The 17,113-nt window shown below is 42.3% G+C and overlaps 1 protein-coding gene across 3 annotated transcripts in view; it reads left to right on the forward strand.

Moving 5' to 3' along the window:
- The window catches only part of Papss (3'-phosphoadenosine 5'-phosphosulfate synthase), a 59,467-nt gene that overhangs the window by 35,060 nt on the left and 7,294 nt on the right, over positions 1-17,113 (forward strand). For 2 of the 3 annotated variants that reach the window (XM_088227094.1, XM_088227093.1), the window contains exons 3-8: positions 2,706-2,878; positions 3,297-3,434; positions 5,962-6,081; positions 6,270-6,410; positions 6,909-6,971; positions 16,578-16,817. In XM_088227094.1, coding sequence (XP_088083220.1) covers positions 2,706-2,878; positions 3,297-3,434; positions 5,962-6,081; positions 6,270-6,410; positions 6,909-6,971; positions 16,578-16,817 — 875 coding nt within the window. Of the gene's footprint in view, positions 1-2,705; positions 2,879-3,296; positions 3,435-5,961; positions 6,082-6,269; positions 6,411-6,908; positions 6,972-7,513; positions 12,478-16,577; positions 16,818-17,113 lie in introns of those variants that run through there. The other variant, XM_088227095.1, reaches the window with a different exon arrangement.

Raw genomic sequence — 17,113 nt, forward strand, 5'->3', positions numbered from 1 at the left:
GCAAGACTAACAGTATTGCATATAAAACATCCGTATACATAAGAGCAACGTCCTGCAGTACATTTAAGCCACGGAGACGTGAAGAACAAAGGAACGTGGCCTATAAAGAGACCACAGGGCGTGGTAACGCCCAGTCTGCTCAAAGAATAAGCCCAACCAAGTCAACCTAGTCGTGCAGCAAATCAGTTCCAGCATGTAGTTCAAGTGCACCCAGTTAAATTGCTCATCGCCGCGCCGTAACACTCACGCGACATAATTCGATTCATTATTTATTAACCATGTAATAAATACACCCATCAAACATCAACCCCCTGTTTTCTGTCAATCTCCAACTGGGGTAGGAGCTCCAACCCACAACCACATAAATCCTACACCTATAACAGATGACCGAGATAAGCTTTATTTATTTTACCAATCGGATGCGGATAAGGGATTAATGATGATGATGATTCTATAAAATGATATTATGCCAAAAAAAAAACTAACTAACCATCACGCCGTTTCACACAAAAAACCTACACTACTCTATTTACCTCTAATGTCTGCTTTTAGATGTCAAAATATTTACTGTTACAATTCCATATCAAATCACATTCTGTAGCCTGTTAGTGGAACATCATGTGCAGTCGATAATGTCACATTTTCAGATTTTTTCGGCTTATATATATTTATCATCAAAAATCTTTTAATGTAGGCTATCGATTTATATTATATTTTCAAATATTTCAAATTCTCGCGTTGTCCTGCTGGAAGAAGACGCCACGGGATTTCGTTAATTCTGGTCGCTTTATCTTAATTACTTCGCATAGTCTCGTTAGTTGTTGACAGTAGTGATCCGAATCAATTGTTTTGTTGGCTGAAGCAGCTCATAGAGGATGACCCCCTTGTGGTCCCACCACACGCATAGAATCACCTTCTTATTCGTCAATCCTGGTTTTGCAACTGTTTCTGGAGCTTCTGATCGCTTCTTCCGCGACCGTTTCCGCTACACATCGTCGTACGTGATCCATTTCTAATCTCCAGTGACCACTCATTTCAACAGTTGCTTGTTTTTGAACTTTTTCAGCAGCTCATTGCATGCGGAAATTCGGTCCATATTTTTTTTGCACTCAGTTCATGCGTCACCCACTTATCGTGCTTCTTGACCAATCCAGCGGAATGCAAATGGTTTGTAACAGTTTCATGGCCAATGCTTAACTCCTGAGCAATCTCACGAGTGGTCGCATATAGATTTTCATAGACTTTTTCCATTATTTCGTCGACTTTTTCCATGATGGGCCGCCCAGATTGAGGTGCATCTTTGACATTGAAATTTCCCGAACGAAACCGCTTGAATCTTTGTTGTGCTACACGTGTTGTTAGAGCATCGTCACCATAAATTGCACAATTTTTTCACGGGCCTGCGACGCATTTTTGCCTTTCAGGAACCTCAAAATACCACTAATTTCCTCGCTCGACACATTCATTTTCGAAATGAAATAACTTTTGCACGATTGATCAATACGAAGCTTTATTTCATTAAAAATATTCTTTGAAATGTCACCTTTCCAACGCAAGCCTATTTGTCAAAATCGGGACAGTGCTGCCTGTTGCCAGAGCAAATTAAGTTCAACCCCATCTTGCGACAAAATACGAAACTACGTTTTGAACAACCAAAGACAAACATTTTTCATGGATAGTCCAGTCCATGCATTTATTGGTGCTCGCATATATTTTCCCCAAAAGTCTCTCTTCACTATGTGTGCGGTTATTTAAAAAAAAAAACATTTTGCATTTTAAATCCGTTGTATCTGGCATTAGGTCATTCAATATTTCTGGAGCTATTACTGGTGGTTCTAGATTGCAATATTTTATTTTACACTGCCACCTGAAGCGTACAACTGATTTTACTATAGAATTAATAATAGTCTAGAAACCGCATACGCGTATCAAACAGAAGGCGACTAAACTACTCTTAAACGATTAGTTTTACGTTTTGACCCATTAGTTTCTTCGCAGACGTCGCTCAGTACGCAACTCCCGATTTGAATTCAACTATGCCGTGTTGTGTCGTTTTAAAGTGTAGAATTGCTGCTGGGATTAAAAAGAAACAGGATGGGAACATATTTTATGTGAAAGTAGCAAATGCACGTGTAAGTAGCAAATGCATTACTCAATTTTTTTATTATTTTTCCACCTGTCAGATTGTCAAAGAAAACAAAATGGAATTTAGTTAGTGTTGCCAGGGTAGTCAATTTTTTTACGCTACTGTTTATTAATAATAACATCAAACATTATTTAAAATAACATAAAAATATCAGTTTTATGTTAAATAAAATTTGTTTTATATTTTATGTTTAAAGTACATGAATTCAATTACCCTTATTAAATCACCCTTTACTTATCTACTCTGTTGCGCCTTGGGGGGATTTTTGGACACAGTCCGATGTATTCAAATATGATTCTGCGCTCCTTCTGGACTATTCCTAATTTTATGGATTTTACCTTCCATATTCCGTGTGACAAAAATTATCTAAATACTTTGCGATTGGAGTTCCAATGCAGATGGGGAAATGATGATGATGATATTTATACTCTTAAAATTTTAAACATCACATTTATAACACATTTCATAGACGTTTTATATCAATATTACATAACTATTTTCACGTTTATGGAGGTAGGTATGTACTTTGATTTTTCAAAAAAAAATATTTTTTTTTTAGGAATCCCTGCATATGGACTAGATGGGGACAACATTCGAACTGGACTTAATAAGAACCTCAGCTTCACCAAGGAAGACAGAGAAGAGAATATCCGAAGAGTGGCAGAGGTGGCCAAACTGTTTGCTGACAGTGGTGTTCTTGCTCTGTGTAGTTTTGTGTCTCCTTTTTCTGAGGTAAGTACCCAAATTATTTTGATTTGTTTACTTATTTAGTGGTGCTACGGCAATACGCAACTCCAATGATAATAAAAATAGAACAAACATGAAAAATGGCATAATTTATTTGTTTTCACTCCATTCCTGAAAGTTGTGAAATTTTTATTACATTAATAAAATAACTTAACATAGAAGGATAGAATACTATACAAATTTATAAATCTTTTATTTTAAAATTGTATATGGAGTAAGTTGATTAGTCTTACGTTTCTGGTACAGTGACTTTGAATGATTTCTTTTGAAAACTTATTTCACGCCGAACTCCTGCACGGTAGTGCTAACCACTACACCACAAGACAAAATTTTCCAAACTAAGATTTTCATATTAGATTTGAGGTATTTCTGTATTGTTATTCTTCACTATCTTGGGTTTTAGGATCGAGATATGGCTCGCAGAATACACAGAGAAAGTGATCTTCCGTTTTTCGAAGTCTTTGTGGATACTCCCCTTAATGTATGTGAATCCAGAGATGTTAAAGGACTGTACAAGAAGGCGCGAGATGGGCAGATCAAAGTAAATACAAATTTCACCCTGACTTTTTTATGGCTTGATTTATGTTTTATAATACATACATACATGCATATAAATCATAGTGCATAGTGAATTTTTAATGTATTAAAATATATTTTTTTATGTTTTTTTTGTATTTATTGAATTTTTTTATCTTATAATTATATAGATTTTCAGTACATGTGATTAATAATAGAACAAAATGATTTTTTTTAAATCCCACTTAGACATAGCCTGTGCGTGAGTGTATTGGTTTAATCAGTTTAACGTGACAGCATGAATTCATGAACAAAATACACATACATAATGATATGTACATGCACACACATATCACACATATATAAAAAATACACAATATAAATATTTTAGCTCAAAAAACTAAAAAGTAACATATTTTGCTAGCAATTTACCTAAAGAAATAAATTACATCTCTATACATGACCCATGTTTTAGCATATTTTTCAAAGATGTGAGTGGTTAAACTTTTCATGTCTCTCAAATTATTTGTAAATACATAGTATAGTACAAGAAGAGTGCATGTCTCTGTCCTAATCTAGTTTTACAGAGAGGTACTTTGAATTTAAGGTTAAACCCCTGACTGGTTCAATTTTGATTAGTTATAAATAAGTGTTTTCACGTGTGCACAAATTTCATAGCTAGTACGCAATGCACTCTTTTTTATCCATTATTTCAGTTTCTTTAAATAATACAAGGGAGTGGGTTTTTTATGCATGATTTTAAGTATTAATTTTTTAACTATTTCTAATGATTTCATGCGTGTGTCTAAGGCTGCACCCCATCTAATTATCCGGTATAATAGACATGAATGAACTAGATCATGGTATACCAATTTTAAAATTCTTTAGTTAACAATACCACTTGTCTTTTAAATATATATTACATATATCTTGGTTTATTACCCATCTTTTCGATTTGTTCAGTCCATTTTAGTTGACAGTCTGTAAAAATCCCTTGATTTAACAACTTTTAAATTTTTAATTTTTTAAACAGTTTGAACAATTATAAATATTACAGCTAATTTTATGAAACATTATATTTAAATCAAATTTAAGACAAGCTTTTTTGTATTAAAATACGTTATGGATAAAGTTTTGTCATTATTTAAAGACAAAAGGTTATTATCAAGCCAATGTTTTTCAATTTGGATACATCTGTTTGCATTGTTGGATGTTTCTTCCCAAGTTTTTCCTTCTGTTGTAATTGCAGTATCATCTGCGTAAGAAATAAGCCTGCCTGGTAAATCAATATTACAGAGATCATTTACATAAATTAAAAATAGTAAAGGCCCGAGTACTGTCCCTTGTGGCACACTGTATATCACATTTTCTGGTTTACTGAAATCCCAATGTATTTTAGTAGATTGATATCGTCCTTGTTGATAACTTTTAAAGAGCTCTAGACTATTGTTACATATGCCTACATTATTATGTTTATTCTTGGTTTACTGTGTCAAAAGCTTTTTTAAGATCCAGAAAAACAGTGAGGCACTTTTTATTTTTATCTAATTCAGTGGATATGCTTTTCATGAGGCTATAAATTACTATTTGAATCTCCATTCACTCCAACAATATGACGTATTATCAAATAGGCATGTTAGAAGCGTCAATTTAATGATTCAATTTTAAGCGTTCAATTTATGGGTAATTGCCACTAGTGCCTCCATTCTCTAATGAACTTTTGTCGTGATCAGATTAACCCTGCGCAGAAATATGCCATTGTGTGTAATGAGAAAATCCTAGGCTTTCATCTGCAACTTTAATAAGCAGAACAGATGTATTGTTTATAGGTAGTTATATTTTAAAGTACATAAAATAGAAAAACTGGCATCCTGTGTCGCAGCTATGGTGTCAAAATCATGTGGAGATAAGTCCGCCTTGTAAAGTAGTGGTTGTAAATTTCCCTACCATGCTCGAGGTCCTGGGTTCGATTCCTGGCAGTATATCGGTTTTAAATGGAAATCATGAATGATAATGAAATTTATATAAATGTAATAAAAACATGTGTAAACAAACGTATTATTTAATCGTATCTTTAAACATTATGTTATTTTGCAACGGTTCATAAATAATATTAACTTCATTTAATTTGTTATTATAATATATGCAGATTATTTGTAAAAATGAGCAAAACAATCAGTGTATATACATTATTTGTCCTGTATTGTTCCTTAACACGTTCGCGGTTAAGCTGGGTACTGCTATCAATATTGTGTCTCTCATGGAGAAAATGACGGCTAAAGCCATCAGTTTAAAAGAGATTGGTAGTAAATTGATGGCTATAGCCAAGCTATAGCTTAAGAGAAACAGAAGTAATTATGGCTGGAGGAGATATTGTTTAGGAGATATTAAATTTTATTTTATGTTGGTAATAGTTATATGAATTATTTTATGGAGAGCCTTATAAATTTAATTATTTAAGTGTCATAGTACCTATATAGCGAGTATTTATCCATATGCAAATGTAATGAATTCCTTTGAAAAAAATGCTAGTAAATGAATTATCATTTTAGGGTTTTACAGGAATCACACAAGAGTACGAGAAACCCGAGTGTCCCGATCTCATTGTAAAAACTGAAAACTGCTCCATAGAGCAATCTACTCTTCGAGTTATTCAGCTACTTGAAGAAAAGGTATATTACAAACCTGCATACACACTTATCTTATGTTTACAGTGCTATATAAACGTAAACACATATTGTTTTGCAGTAATTTATTTTGTTTACTCAGTTTGACATACGCACATGACTATATGTTGCATAATTTTATTTAAATATGCGTTTTGTTTACCGCATTCCTTTAAGATGGAACCTGTTTTCAGGGAATTATTCCTCGCAGTCACCAAGACACGGATGAAGTTCCAGAATTATTTGTGTACGGGAACAGATTGAGCCACGCCCTGGAAGAAGCAGCTACTTTACCAAAACTTCCCATAACATTAGTAGATCTCCAATGGCTGCAGGTATTAGCCGATCATTATAAATATATATTGTAGATTATAGGGAGTGCAAGATCAATGACCTCTTTAATAGCCGAGCAGGGGTGACCAGAGTATGTCAATTTTTCCCATACAAAATTTTAATTACCTGCTACTCTCGAAGGTTTGTAGCGAAAAACAAATTATTTATTATAAATTAATAATCTTTCAACCATACATTTTATTATAATGTAATCACAAAGAAACGTTCAATAAACTCGAGTCAAGTTACTTTAAATTTTATACGATGATATTTTTATATAGTTTTTCTTCTTGGCAAGAGTAATTCATTTGCACAGATCGGGTTGCTATATTTTATTTATAAAACATGATAAAATATAATTTCATTATAATAATTTATCACCCAAATTATAAATAATTATTATGCTAATGTGATATTTTTCCATGTATTAGATATTTTGTTATACTGGGATAGTAACTCATGCCCTGTAAGTTAGAAATTTATTATTAATCTGTTTTCAGATTTTAGCTGAAGGATGGGCTGATCCACTAAAAGGGTTTATGCGGGAACACGAATACTTACAGGTGATTAAATCTTTTTATATATTTTTTTTCCTTATGCAATTAATCAGTGTGAAATAGTGAAATTAATAATATTTTAAAAAATGCAATATGAGTTGTAGAGTTATAAAACCCGCTTTGGGAAAAAAAATTATAATATTGTGATTTTTCTCAGAAGCAGAAAAAGCTTTGTATTACTTTAAATACATCAAAGTGGGTTTTACAACCCACCCGAATATTTATTTTGATATTTCATCACAATGGAACGGAATTCTAGACTCATAGTCATCCTATTTTGAAGATTTTTAGAAACATTAATAAATGATACGCTTATCTCTTTTTTTTCAAAATCGTCTAGAGCCGGTTTTGCAACTCTACGACTTATATTGTCTTTATTTATAAAATTAGTCCGCCTCGTGGTCAAATAGTCAGCGCGTTTGTGTGCCATGCGAGAGGTCTTAGTTTTGATTCCCGGCATGATTGACATTAAGTATTTGTAACAGACGCGGCGGATCACTGCTTCGTCCGTAGCAATCGCGCCCGTCACAAGAACTGTATTTCTATAGGTGCTGGTGTCAAACGCAGAGTGGCCGGGCGTAGGCGGGCCTCGGCCGACGAACGATAAGCTCCGGGGGAGGTATCGTCGCCTAGAGATCCCTTGCGGGGTCGCTAGCGAGTAGCGCTGGCGGCCGCAATCCTGAGTCAGGCAACCGGGTTGTAAGGCCGGTATCTCTCCGTCGGTGGGAACGGCGGGGTGTGTTCCGGGGAAGTATCCAAGGGTCCAAATTATCCGGGGTCCAAAATCCAATCCAAAGAGTATCCGAGTTCCAAGTCCAGGGGGGTAGCGGTGTTCGAATCCAGGTGGCGATGAGGTCCGGTTTGAAGCGAGGTAGGGAGGTGAAGTGGAGAGTAGAAAGCCTTAGTAGTGTGGTGAGATGACTGACTTTATTTTTCCCCGGCGGGGCTATATATACAACATTTTGCCGTGCGGCGGTGGGCTAGGCCAATAGCGGGCGGTGCTAGGTTGACCAATCACGCGGCGAGAGAGATAGCGAGCACATTTGCCGGCTCTATCGGTCTCTCTCGCGCCACGTATAAGGTCCCCACCCTCCCGCTACCGGCCGCAGTTCCCCGCCGACCGCGCGGCGATCAACACTTATACAGAACAACATAAAAACACATTATGGGCATACAAATATTTTCATGAATTCTAATCTATATGTGGGCTTCAGTATGGCGATCACCACCCCCGAAAGTGACAAATACTAGTCTTTATTGAGGAGGTGGTAGATCGCTTACACATACTGAAGCCTCCTATGCTACATTAAAACCCCAGGAAGGGCCGCCAAGTTGGTGCATGTACTTTTACGTCGGCAACACTCCCCCCTGCCGAGGAGGCATCTCTGCGCCGACGTCGTCCTTGATTTGCAACACGGCGAGCTTGACGGCGGGTCGTGTGTAGGTTCCGGTGGCTGTCTGGACCCGGGCGCTCCTGACTTGTCCATCCTTCCCTGGTGTGACTGCTATGACGCGTCCCCGCGGCCATTCATTCCGCGGGAGGGCGGCGTCCGTTATTATGACCAGGTCATCGACCATGATCGGTGTGGCGGCCTGTTGCCACTTCCGTCGCTGTGCCAACGTCGGGAGATATTCCCTCATCCATCTTTTCCAAAATGCGTCGGCTAGTTTCTGCGCCACCCGCCATTGTTTTCTGAGGCACAGTTCGGGCGGCGCGTCTCTGTAATCGGCCAGATGCGGCTGGGCCCCGCTCGACCCGATGAGAAAGTGCATCGGAGTCAGCGGAGCGTCGTCTCGGCTATCAAGCGAGACGTGGGTTAGGGGCCGAGTGTTTACTGTGTACTCGGCCTCCGCTATCGCTGTCATTAGCGTTTCCTCTCGGGGGGCTTGTTCCTTTAGAATCACCATAAGCGCCCCCTTTATCGACCGGACGAGCCGTTCCCAGGCTCCCCCCATGTGTGGCGCCGATGGCGGGTTGAACACCCATTTGATCCCTCTCCTTGTCGCCTCGTTCTGTAGTTCGGGATCGTGGGCTAGTTCCTTCATGGCGGCCGCCATCTCTTTGTCTGCGCCTCTGAAGTTCGTCCCGTTGTCCGAGTAGAGCGTTGTCGGATGTCCTCTGCGGGCCGCCATCCTTCTGAGGGCCTGCACCGTCGAGTCAGTACTCAACGACGGTGTAATTTCAATATGCACGGCCCTCGTAACCATGCACGTAAACAGGGCCCCGTATCGTTTCTCCCGGCGTCTTCCGATAGTTACGTATACGGGCCCGAACATGTCCACCCCACAGTGGGTAAAAGGCCTTACGTGATGATCGAGTCGGCCGGCAGGCAGCTGTCCCATGAGCGGAGGCTGCGGGCGGGCCTTCTGTATTCGACAGTAGCGGCACTCGTATATAATTTTCCTTATATTTGTCCGTAATCGTGTTATAAAGAACTGTTGTCTGAGTTCGCTGAGTGTCCGCTCTGTACTTGCGTGTTGCCGCGACTCGTGATAATGCCTTATCAATAGACGCGTATAGGCGTGCGCTCCGTCCAGTATGACGGGCGCCTTTAGTTGCTCGCTCACCGCGGGGGCTTCCATAATTCGCGTCCCCATTCTGAGGACGCTATCTTTATCGAGGTAGGGAGTGAGGCCCAGCAGGCGGCTGTTCCGCGGGAGGCACTCCCCCCGTCTAATTGCGGCTATCTCGGCGTGGTAACTGTCTGTCTGGCTTATGAGTATCCACGCCCTCTCTGATGCCTTGAGTTCCGGGGCGATGAGTGTCGCGCTTCCTGTATTCTTTTTCCTGCAGCGGTTTATGAAGCGCAACACCCACGCTGTAGTCCTGATCAGTCTCCGCCAGGAGGAAAATCTTCTTTCGTCCGGGAGGGCTGTCATCACGATGGCACTGTTCGCACACTTTATTTCACTGCTTGTATCCGGGGTCGCCGTTATTACCTTGAGCGGCGGCCATTGACTTTTATTTTTCTTTATGAAACTCGGCCCACTGAACCACATGCCGGCCGGGGAGATGTCTGGTATCTCGCCGTCCCGCGTCCCGAGATCAGCGGGGTTCTTCTTTCCTGGTACCCACCGCCACTCTTGAGCGTTCGTTAGCTCATCTATTTCCCCTAGGCGGTGGGCTACAAATGGCGTGAAGATGCGCGAATCACTCTGGACCCAGCACAGCACCGTAGTAGAATCTGTCCAGTAGTAGGTATCGCGTATATTACTTCCGCATTCTTTCTTGATTGTGGCCGCCAGTCGTGCGGCCATGAGCGCGGCTTGTAATTCCAGGCGTGGAATTGATAGCGCTCGTAGCGGGCTAACTCGGCACTTGCTAGCCATGAACGTCGCATTCCTTCCGGCGGCGTTCTCCTCCACGATGTAGGCTACGGCGCAGCTCGCTTGCTCCGAGGCATCGGAAAATACGTGCAGCTCTACTGGCTGGCCATTGGCGCTCGATACGCGCCGCGGTATAGCGCACTCGGTATTGCGTAATATGTCCACCCAAGTGCGCCATTTCTCTGCGTGTTCTTCATTCACTTGTTCGTCCCACTCTATGTGGGAGCGCCACACATCTTGTAGCAGTATTCGCGGGCGTATTGTCAAACACCCTACGAAACCGAGTGGATCGAAAATGCTCATAACTTCACTTAGCATCTGCCGTTTTGTAGGCCTCTCTGTTGGAACCTCCCGTGACACTTTAAATTTAAATTGAAACTCGTCTGTCACCGGGTCCCATTTGATGCCGAGGACCCTCTCTGTCACGGAGGTTCCGCTAATTATTTCGCGTGCGCTTTTCCCTCTCAGACTTGAAGGAATCGCTTCCATTACGGAGGGATCATTACTCGCCCAATTCGCGAGGATGAATCCGCCCCGCCGTAGTAGTTCGCTGACATCGTGGCGCAGTTGTATCGCCTCTGTTGCACTGTCTACGGCATCCATATAGTCGTCCATGTAGAATTTATTTCGCACAGCATCCCTGGCGGCGGCCATCTCTTGCCCGTGATCTTCTGCGACTTGATTTCTCACGTACTGTGCGCTGCTCGGTGAACACGCCGCGCCGAACGTCATCGACGTCATAATCATTTCCCGAATTTCTTCTTCGGGACTATCGCGCCAGAGGAACAGCTGCGCCCTCTGGTCTTCTTTTCTTATTTTAATTTGGAGAAACATCTCCCTTATATCTGCTGCCAGCGCGATCTTTCCCTCGCGAAATCGCATTATATTTCCCATAAGCGATGAGAGAAGGTCCGGGCCGTTGGCCAACATGTCGTTCAATGACTTCCCGTTGCAGCGGCTGGCGGCGTCAAATACTATCCGTATTTTATCCGGTTTATTCACGTTCGTCACTGCGAAATGCGGCAAAAACCAAAGCCCACTCGCAGTGTCTTGTCTTTCAGCCAGCGTCAGTTCCCGGGCATACCCCTTGTCTAGATATTCTTTAATCTTTAACTTGTAAGCCGCGGCGAATTCACTGTTTTTACTGAACTTTTTCTCTATGCTTAAAAATCGATTCAGCGCTGTACGGCGATTATCCGGTAAACATATTCGATTGTCTTTCCACAGTAGCCCTGTCTCGTACTGTCCTTGCGGTAGGAAACGTGTCGTGGCTCTCATGGTTTCTGTGGCTCGCGCCTCCTGACGCGATATCTTGGCTGTCGAACTTATACCTAACGCGTCGACGGCGTAATTTTGTTTAACTAGATTTTCTAGTCTCTGTTCTGTACTAAGCGCCATTAGTATGCTGGCGTTAGTCTGGCGTGTCCGCCCACCGTGTATCACCTTTCCTAAGGCTGTCACTGAGGCGATGTATTCCCCGCATCTCCGTGCCTCTCTCGTCACTATGAGAGAGGCGTTATCTTGGCCGATGAGTAACTGCGGGCACACTTGTCGCATCCTGCCTTCCCCTTCAATCACGGGCTGTAGCGGCAGACTCAGCTTCTGTATTGTGTTTGCGCGGAGAGTGAATAAATCTTCCGTAACTCCGCGCACTTTAATTGTGACTTTTCTTGATGCACTATCTGTTACGCACATTCCGCCGGCACCGTGGATTTTTAATCCTCGAGTCTCTCCCGGCGCGCCGATGTCGTTTGCTATTTTTGCGTCAATCAATGTCACGGTTGATCCCTCATCTAGTAACGCGTACGCGTTCACTCGTCCTCGCGGACCACTTAACATGACGGGAATCACTTTTAGGAGGACCGGTTCCTCCCGAGCGTAGGTGCTCGTCACTATATTATTCGTCCGCGAACTGTGGCCGTAATCGTAGTTTCTTTCATTTGAACTCGCGGCGCGGGTTTCGTTCGCGGTCGGTCTGTTTCCCCCGGCGCCCGCCGCTGCAGGCGTGTTGCGGCGGGCATTATTATCTGGCGCTCGTATATCGGCGCTAGACCGAGCTTCACTGATATCGGCACTATTTCTGTCGTGTAATGTCTTGTGATGTGTTCGGCGACATCCATCGAGGCCGCACTTTTTTACATTTCTACACTTTATCGCCCGATGAGTGTTCGATAAACACGAAAAACACAAATTCTTTCGCTTCACTATGTCCCATCTTTCCGGAATACTACACTCTATGTATTCCTGGCACGTTTGTAGTAAATGTCCTCGTCCGCACAAAACACATGACGCTACACTTTTCCCGTTTCCCTCTGTTGAAATCACTGTATGCACTTGTTCTCGCTTCTGTGGCTTCTCGCGTTGTTTTCCGCTGTACACTTGCGGCTCTATTCCGCCGCCTATCATCGAAGATTCCGTTAAATCTTCCAAGAAGAGCGCGAAATCCTTCGCGGAGGGCCTCACCCGGTTTCCTCTTCTGCTGTACCACCAGAGAGACTTCATGCACAGCGGTAACTTGCTCACTAGTTCACTTAGTAGTTGTGGCGTAGACATGTAATCGCCACCGAAGCCTTCTAAGGTCGCTATCGCGTTCCGAACTGCGCTAGACAGATCTACTAATGCTTGCGTAGATCCGTCGTTCTGTATGCAGCGGAGCCTTCTCACTTTTTCCAACAAGGAAGACGCTACAATGTCCGGCTGGCCGTAGTGTAGCTCCAACGTCTTCATTATCACCCTCACTTGGCTTGGATCCACTAGTAATGACGACACAGATTCTCTTGCCCGTCCTTTTAACGCACGCTGTAGACGCAGGAGGTTTTCTGGATCCGAAAGGCAGCACATCTCCGTCGACTGAGTGTACTGCGATTTGAAAGTAGCCCATTCCTGCGGCTCTCCGGCGAAGGCGGGTAGGTCCTTGGCAGTAGATTGGCGCGCTATCATGGCGCCGACTCTGCTAACGTCCTCTGGGGCTGAAGTCGGGCTTCTTCCTTGCGAAGCCTCTAGTAGAATCGCCATTTTTGACAGCACCGTCATGATGCCGTCCATATCCGTAGTACGCGGCGCGGGCTCGGGATTCGTCTCCAAGGGCACGCGTCGGTCTTGATCGTGTAGTGAAGCACGGAGCGTTCGAACCTGCGTCCTCAGCCGCTGGACTGTATCTTCGGATGTGTCCGACTCGGCTGAGTCCTGATCTGTAGCAGGGTCTTCTCTCGGTTCCGTGCCTCCTCGACCCGAGCGGAGTGAAGGGGTTCTCGAAGTCATCTCTAGGCGCTCTGCGATGAATATCCGGCTCGAAGGACCAACTTGTAACAGACGCGGCGGATCACTGCTTCGTCCGTAGCAATCGCGCCCGTCACAAGAACTGTATTTCTATAGGTGCTGGTGTCAAACGCAGAGTGGCCGGGCGTAGGCGGGCCTCGGCCGACGAACGATAAGCTCCGGGGGAGGTATCGTCGCCTAGAGATCCCTTGCGGGGTCGCTAGCGAGTAGCGCTGGCGGCCGCAATCCTGAGTCAGGCAACCGGGTTGTAAGGCCGGTATCTCTCCGTCGGTGGGAACGGCGGGGTGTGTTCCGGGGAAGTATCCAAGGGTCCAAATTATCCGGGGTCCAAAATCCAATCCAAAGAGTATCCGAGTTCCAAGTCCAGGGGGGTAGCGGTGTTCGAATCCAGGTGGCGATGAGGTCCGGTTTGAAGCGAGGTAGGGAGGTGAAGTGGAGAGTAGAAAGCCTTAGTAGTGTGGTGAGATGACTGACTTTATTTTTCCCCGGCGGGGCTATATATACAACATTTTGCCGTGCGGCGGTGGGCTAGGCCAATAGCGGGCGGTGCTAGGTTGACCAATCACGCGGCGAGAGAGATAGCGAGCACATTTGCCGGCTCTATCGGTCTCTCTCGCGCCACGTATAAGGTCCCCACCCTCCCGCTACCGGCCGCAGTTCCCCGCCGACCGCGCGGCGATCAACACTTATACAGAACAACATAAAAACACATTATGGGCATACAAATATTTTCATGAATTCTAATCTATATGTGGGCTTCAGTATGGCGATCACCACCCCCGAAAGTGACAAATACTAGTCTTTATTGAGGAGGTGGTAGATCGCTTACACATACTGAAGCCTCCTATGCTACATTAAAACCCCAGGAAGGGCCGCCAAGTTGGTGCATGTACTTTTACGTCGGCAACAGTATTTATTTAAAAAGGTGTTTTTACACTCGAATATTTTATAGTCCCTGAACAGGCATCTGAAGCATAAGACTGATCATCTTACCTTCATGTAACAAAATGGATCAAGATATGCTGCAGTTGGTGTACCACTGTTAGGTGTGGAAAGGTAATGATGATGACGATATATTTATAAAAAAAATGTTTTAACTGTTGAGGGGTTTTTTAATATACTTAATTTTTATTTATGCAAAATCTAACAAAGCTATGAGTGACTTTAGAATATGGAACTTTGGAAGGAACATTATTTTTGTTTACCTGCCGTTTTAATGGGAAATCAAAATTGGTGTAATGTTGCCATTAGAGTTTGTCATGAAACATACTTTAAACCGGTGTTTTTTAACCTTTTTGTATACTCGACCCCTCTGTGGGCAGACCCTCTGGCAATCCCCCTAAGGTCCTGGGAGGGGGAGGGTATTGGTAGATCTTAAAAGACCTGGAGCCGCCCCCCAACCCTCAAGTTTTTCATCCCTCGGTTTTTACTTTTGCTTCTCTTGTAGCTGCGACCCTCCAGGCGAGGCTTTGCGACCCCCCAGAGGGTCGCTATCCACAGATTAAAAAACACTGCTTTAAACTATAATACTTTCAAGTTTGTTAGTGAACATTCTTGGTGGAAGTTCATTGTATTTTATTATAGAAACAAAAGACGAGTAATTTAAATCCACAAATTTTGTAAAAGATCTTTCGAACAAAAATTATTAACTTCATTTACTGTTATATAATTTTCATTATTTTTTTTTTCATTTCTTATCTTTTACATTTGTTATATACATAATCTAAATTATTGTCTTAAGTGTAAACAATTTTTTGGTGAGTGTATACAAAGAAATTGATAATATTTCTGTACACACTGTTTGTTTACCCAATAAAATAAATAAATAATTTTGAATTCTTTATCCTTACTGTTTTTGTAAAGAGACATTTAATTTTATAATAAAGATACCTGTCTCAAAGATGCCGTGAAAGTGATACAACCGGTCACTGTTTATTCCGAATTTGTGGATTTAAATATCATCAGAATCAACTCATGTTAGTCTACTGCCGGACATAGGCCTTCCTCTGTCTCCTCCACTCCTCCTGATTCTGCGCCATTCTCATCCATTGTTTACCGGCAAACCTCTGAATATCATCTGACCATCTTATTGGTGTGCGTCCTTGGGGCCCCGTATTCCTAACGAGACCCAGCTTGTTCCCGTGGTTGATAGAGATCAAACTTTGCCGTAATCCTGTTAACCTTTGTGAAAAGCTTGTACAGTTGAGAGAGGAGACTTATTGGCCGATAGTTTTATAATTTTGTGGCATCACCTTTCTTGTGAATGAGAATAATTGTTGCGTTGCTCCAATCTAATGACACATGTGCCCCTTCCAAGCATTTGTTAAACAAAAGATCCAAGATTTCCCTTAGGCGATGGCTAGTTGTTTTTAACATTTTAGAAATAATATTCTCTTCTCTTGGCCTTCTGTTTTTAGTTTGCCTAAAGCTCGGGTTTCCTAGGACAGCGGTGCCCGTATTTTAACGGCCGTAGTGAACATTTATGCGGTTGACAGCCGTCGTAACGGTGACTAGAGAGTGGTTTCCTATAAAAATGGTGTTGATAACACCGTTAAAAAATAAAACCACTCTCTAGTCACCACTACGACGTTTGTCCACCGCATCACCGTTCACTACGGCCGTTAAGATACGGGCACCGCTGTCCTAGGAAACCCTAGTTTTAGTGCCCTGTCTATTACATCCACAACTATATTAGGCATATCTCCTAATCCTACATAACAAATTAGGGCTCTTCCTTAATAATTGTATTTCACAGAAGGGGCTGGCCTTAGGATTTTTGACTTATATAGATTTTCATAGAATTTATAAGCTACATTTGATAAATCTACTTGGTTTGTAACACGTTCCCCACTTTTATTCCTCAACTTAAAAAAATCTTTTAGTATCACTCGTCTTTTATTTCTATAATCAAATAATATTATCATTAAAGTTTGTCTTTTTTTTGTTTTTGTGTTAAAACAACAATATTTTGGGTATGTAAATATTTTTAAATTCTATTTTTTTTAGACTCTCCATTTTAACAGTATAACCCAACAAAATGGGAATGTGGTGAACCAATCGGTGCCCATCGTGCTGGCTCTGAACACCTGTCACAAAGAGCGAGTGGAAGGGTGCAGCGCCCTCACTTTGGAGTGTCGGGGGCGGCCGGTGGCCATACTGCGGGCCCCCGAGTTCTTCCCGCACAGAAAAGAGGAGCGCTGCTCCAGGCAGTTTGGGATAAACAATCCGGGGCATCCCTATATCAAAGTAAGACATTACACACCAACTTACAAAGATTAGGAAAATCACCCAACCCTTTAATCATGTCCCCGTCTCTACCTAGCTGCATTTATATGTAGCAATGTTTTTGATAATAGTCTAATAAACTCAGTGCTAATAGTTTAATGGCACTTATTACATCTGCACAAAGTACGGCTTTGTATGCATTTTGTAAGTGCTGCACGCATAAAAATTTGTATATTACACCTAGAGTGACCAACTTGTCTTGTATTTTACAGGACATCCTATTTTTGGCTGTGTCCTGTATTTTAATAAAAATAATA

This window comes from Micrasema longulum, unplaced genomic scaffold (genome assembly GCF_059751315.1).
Source record: "Micrasema longulum isolate JH-2025_06_02 unplaced genomic scaffold, ASM5975131v1 h1tg000487l, whole genome shotgun sequence".
Lineage (NCBI taxonomy): Eukaryota > Metazoa > Arthropoda > Insecta > Trichoptera > Brachycentridae > Micrasema > Micrasema longulum.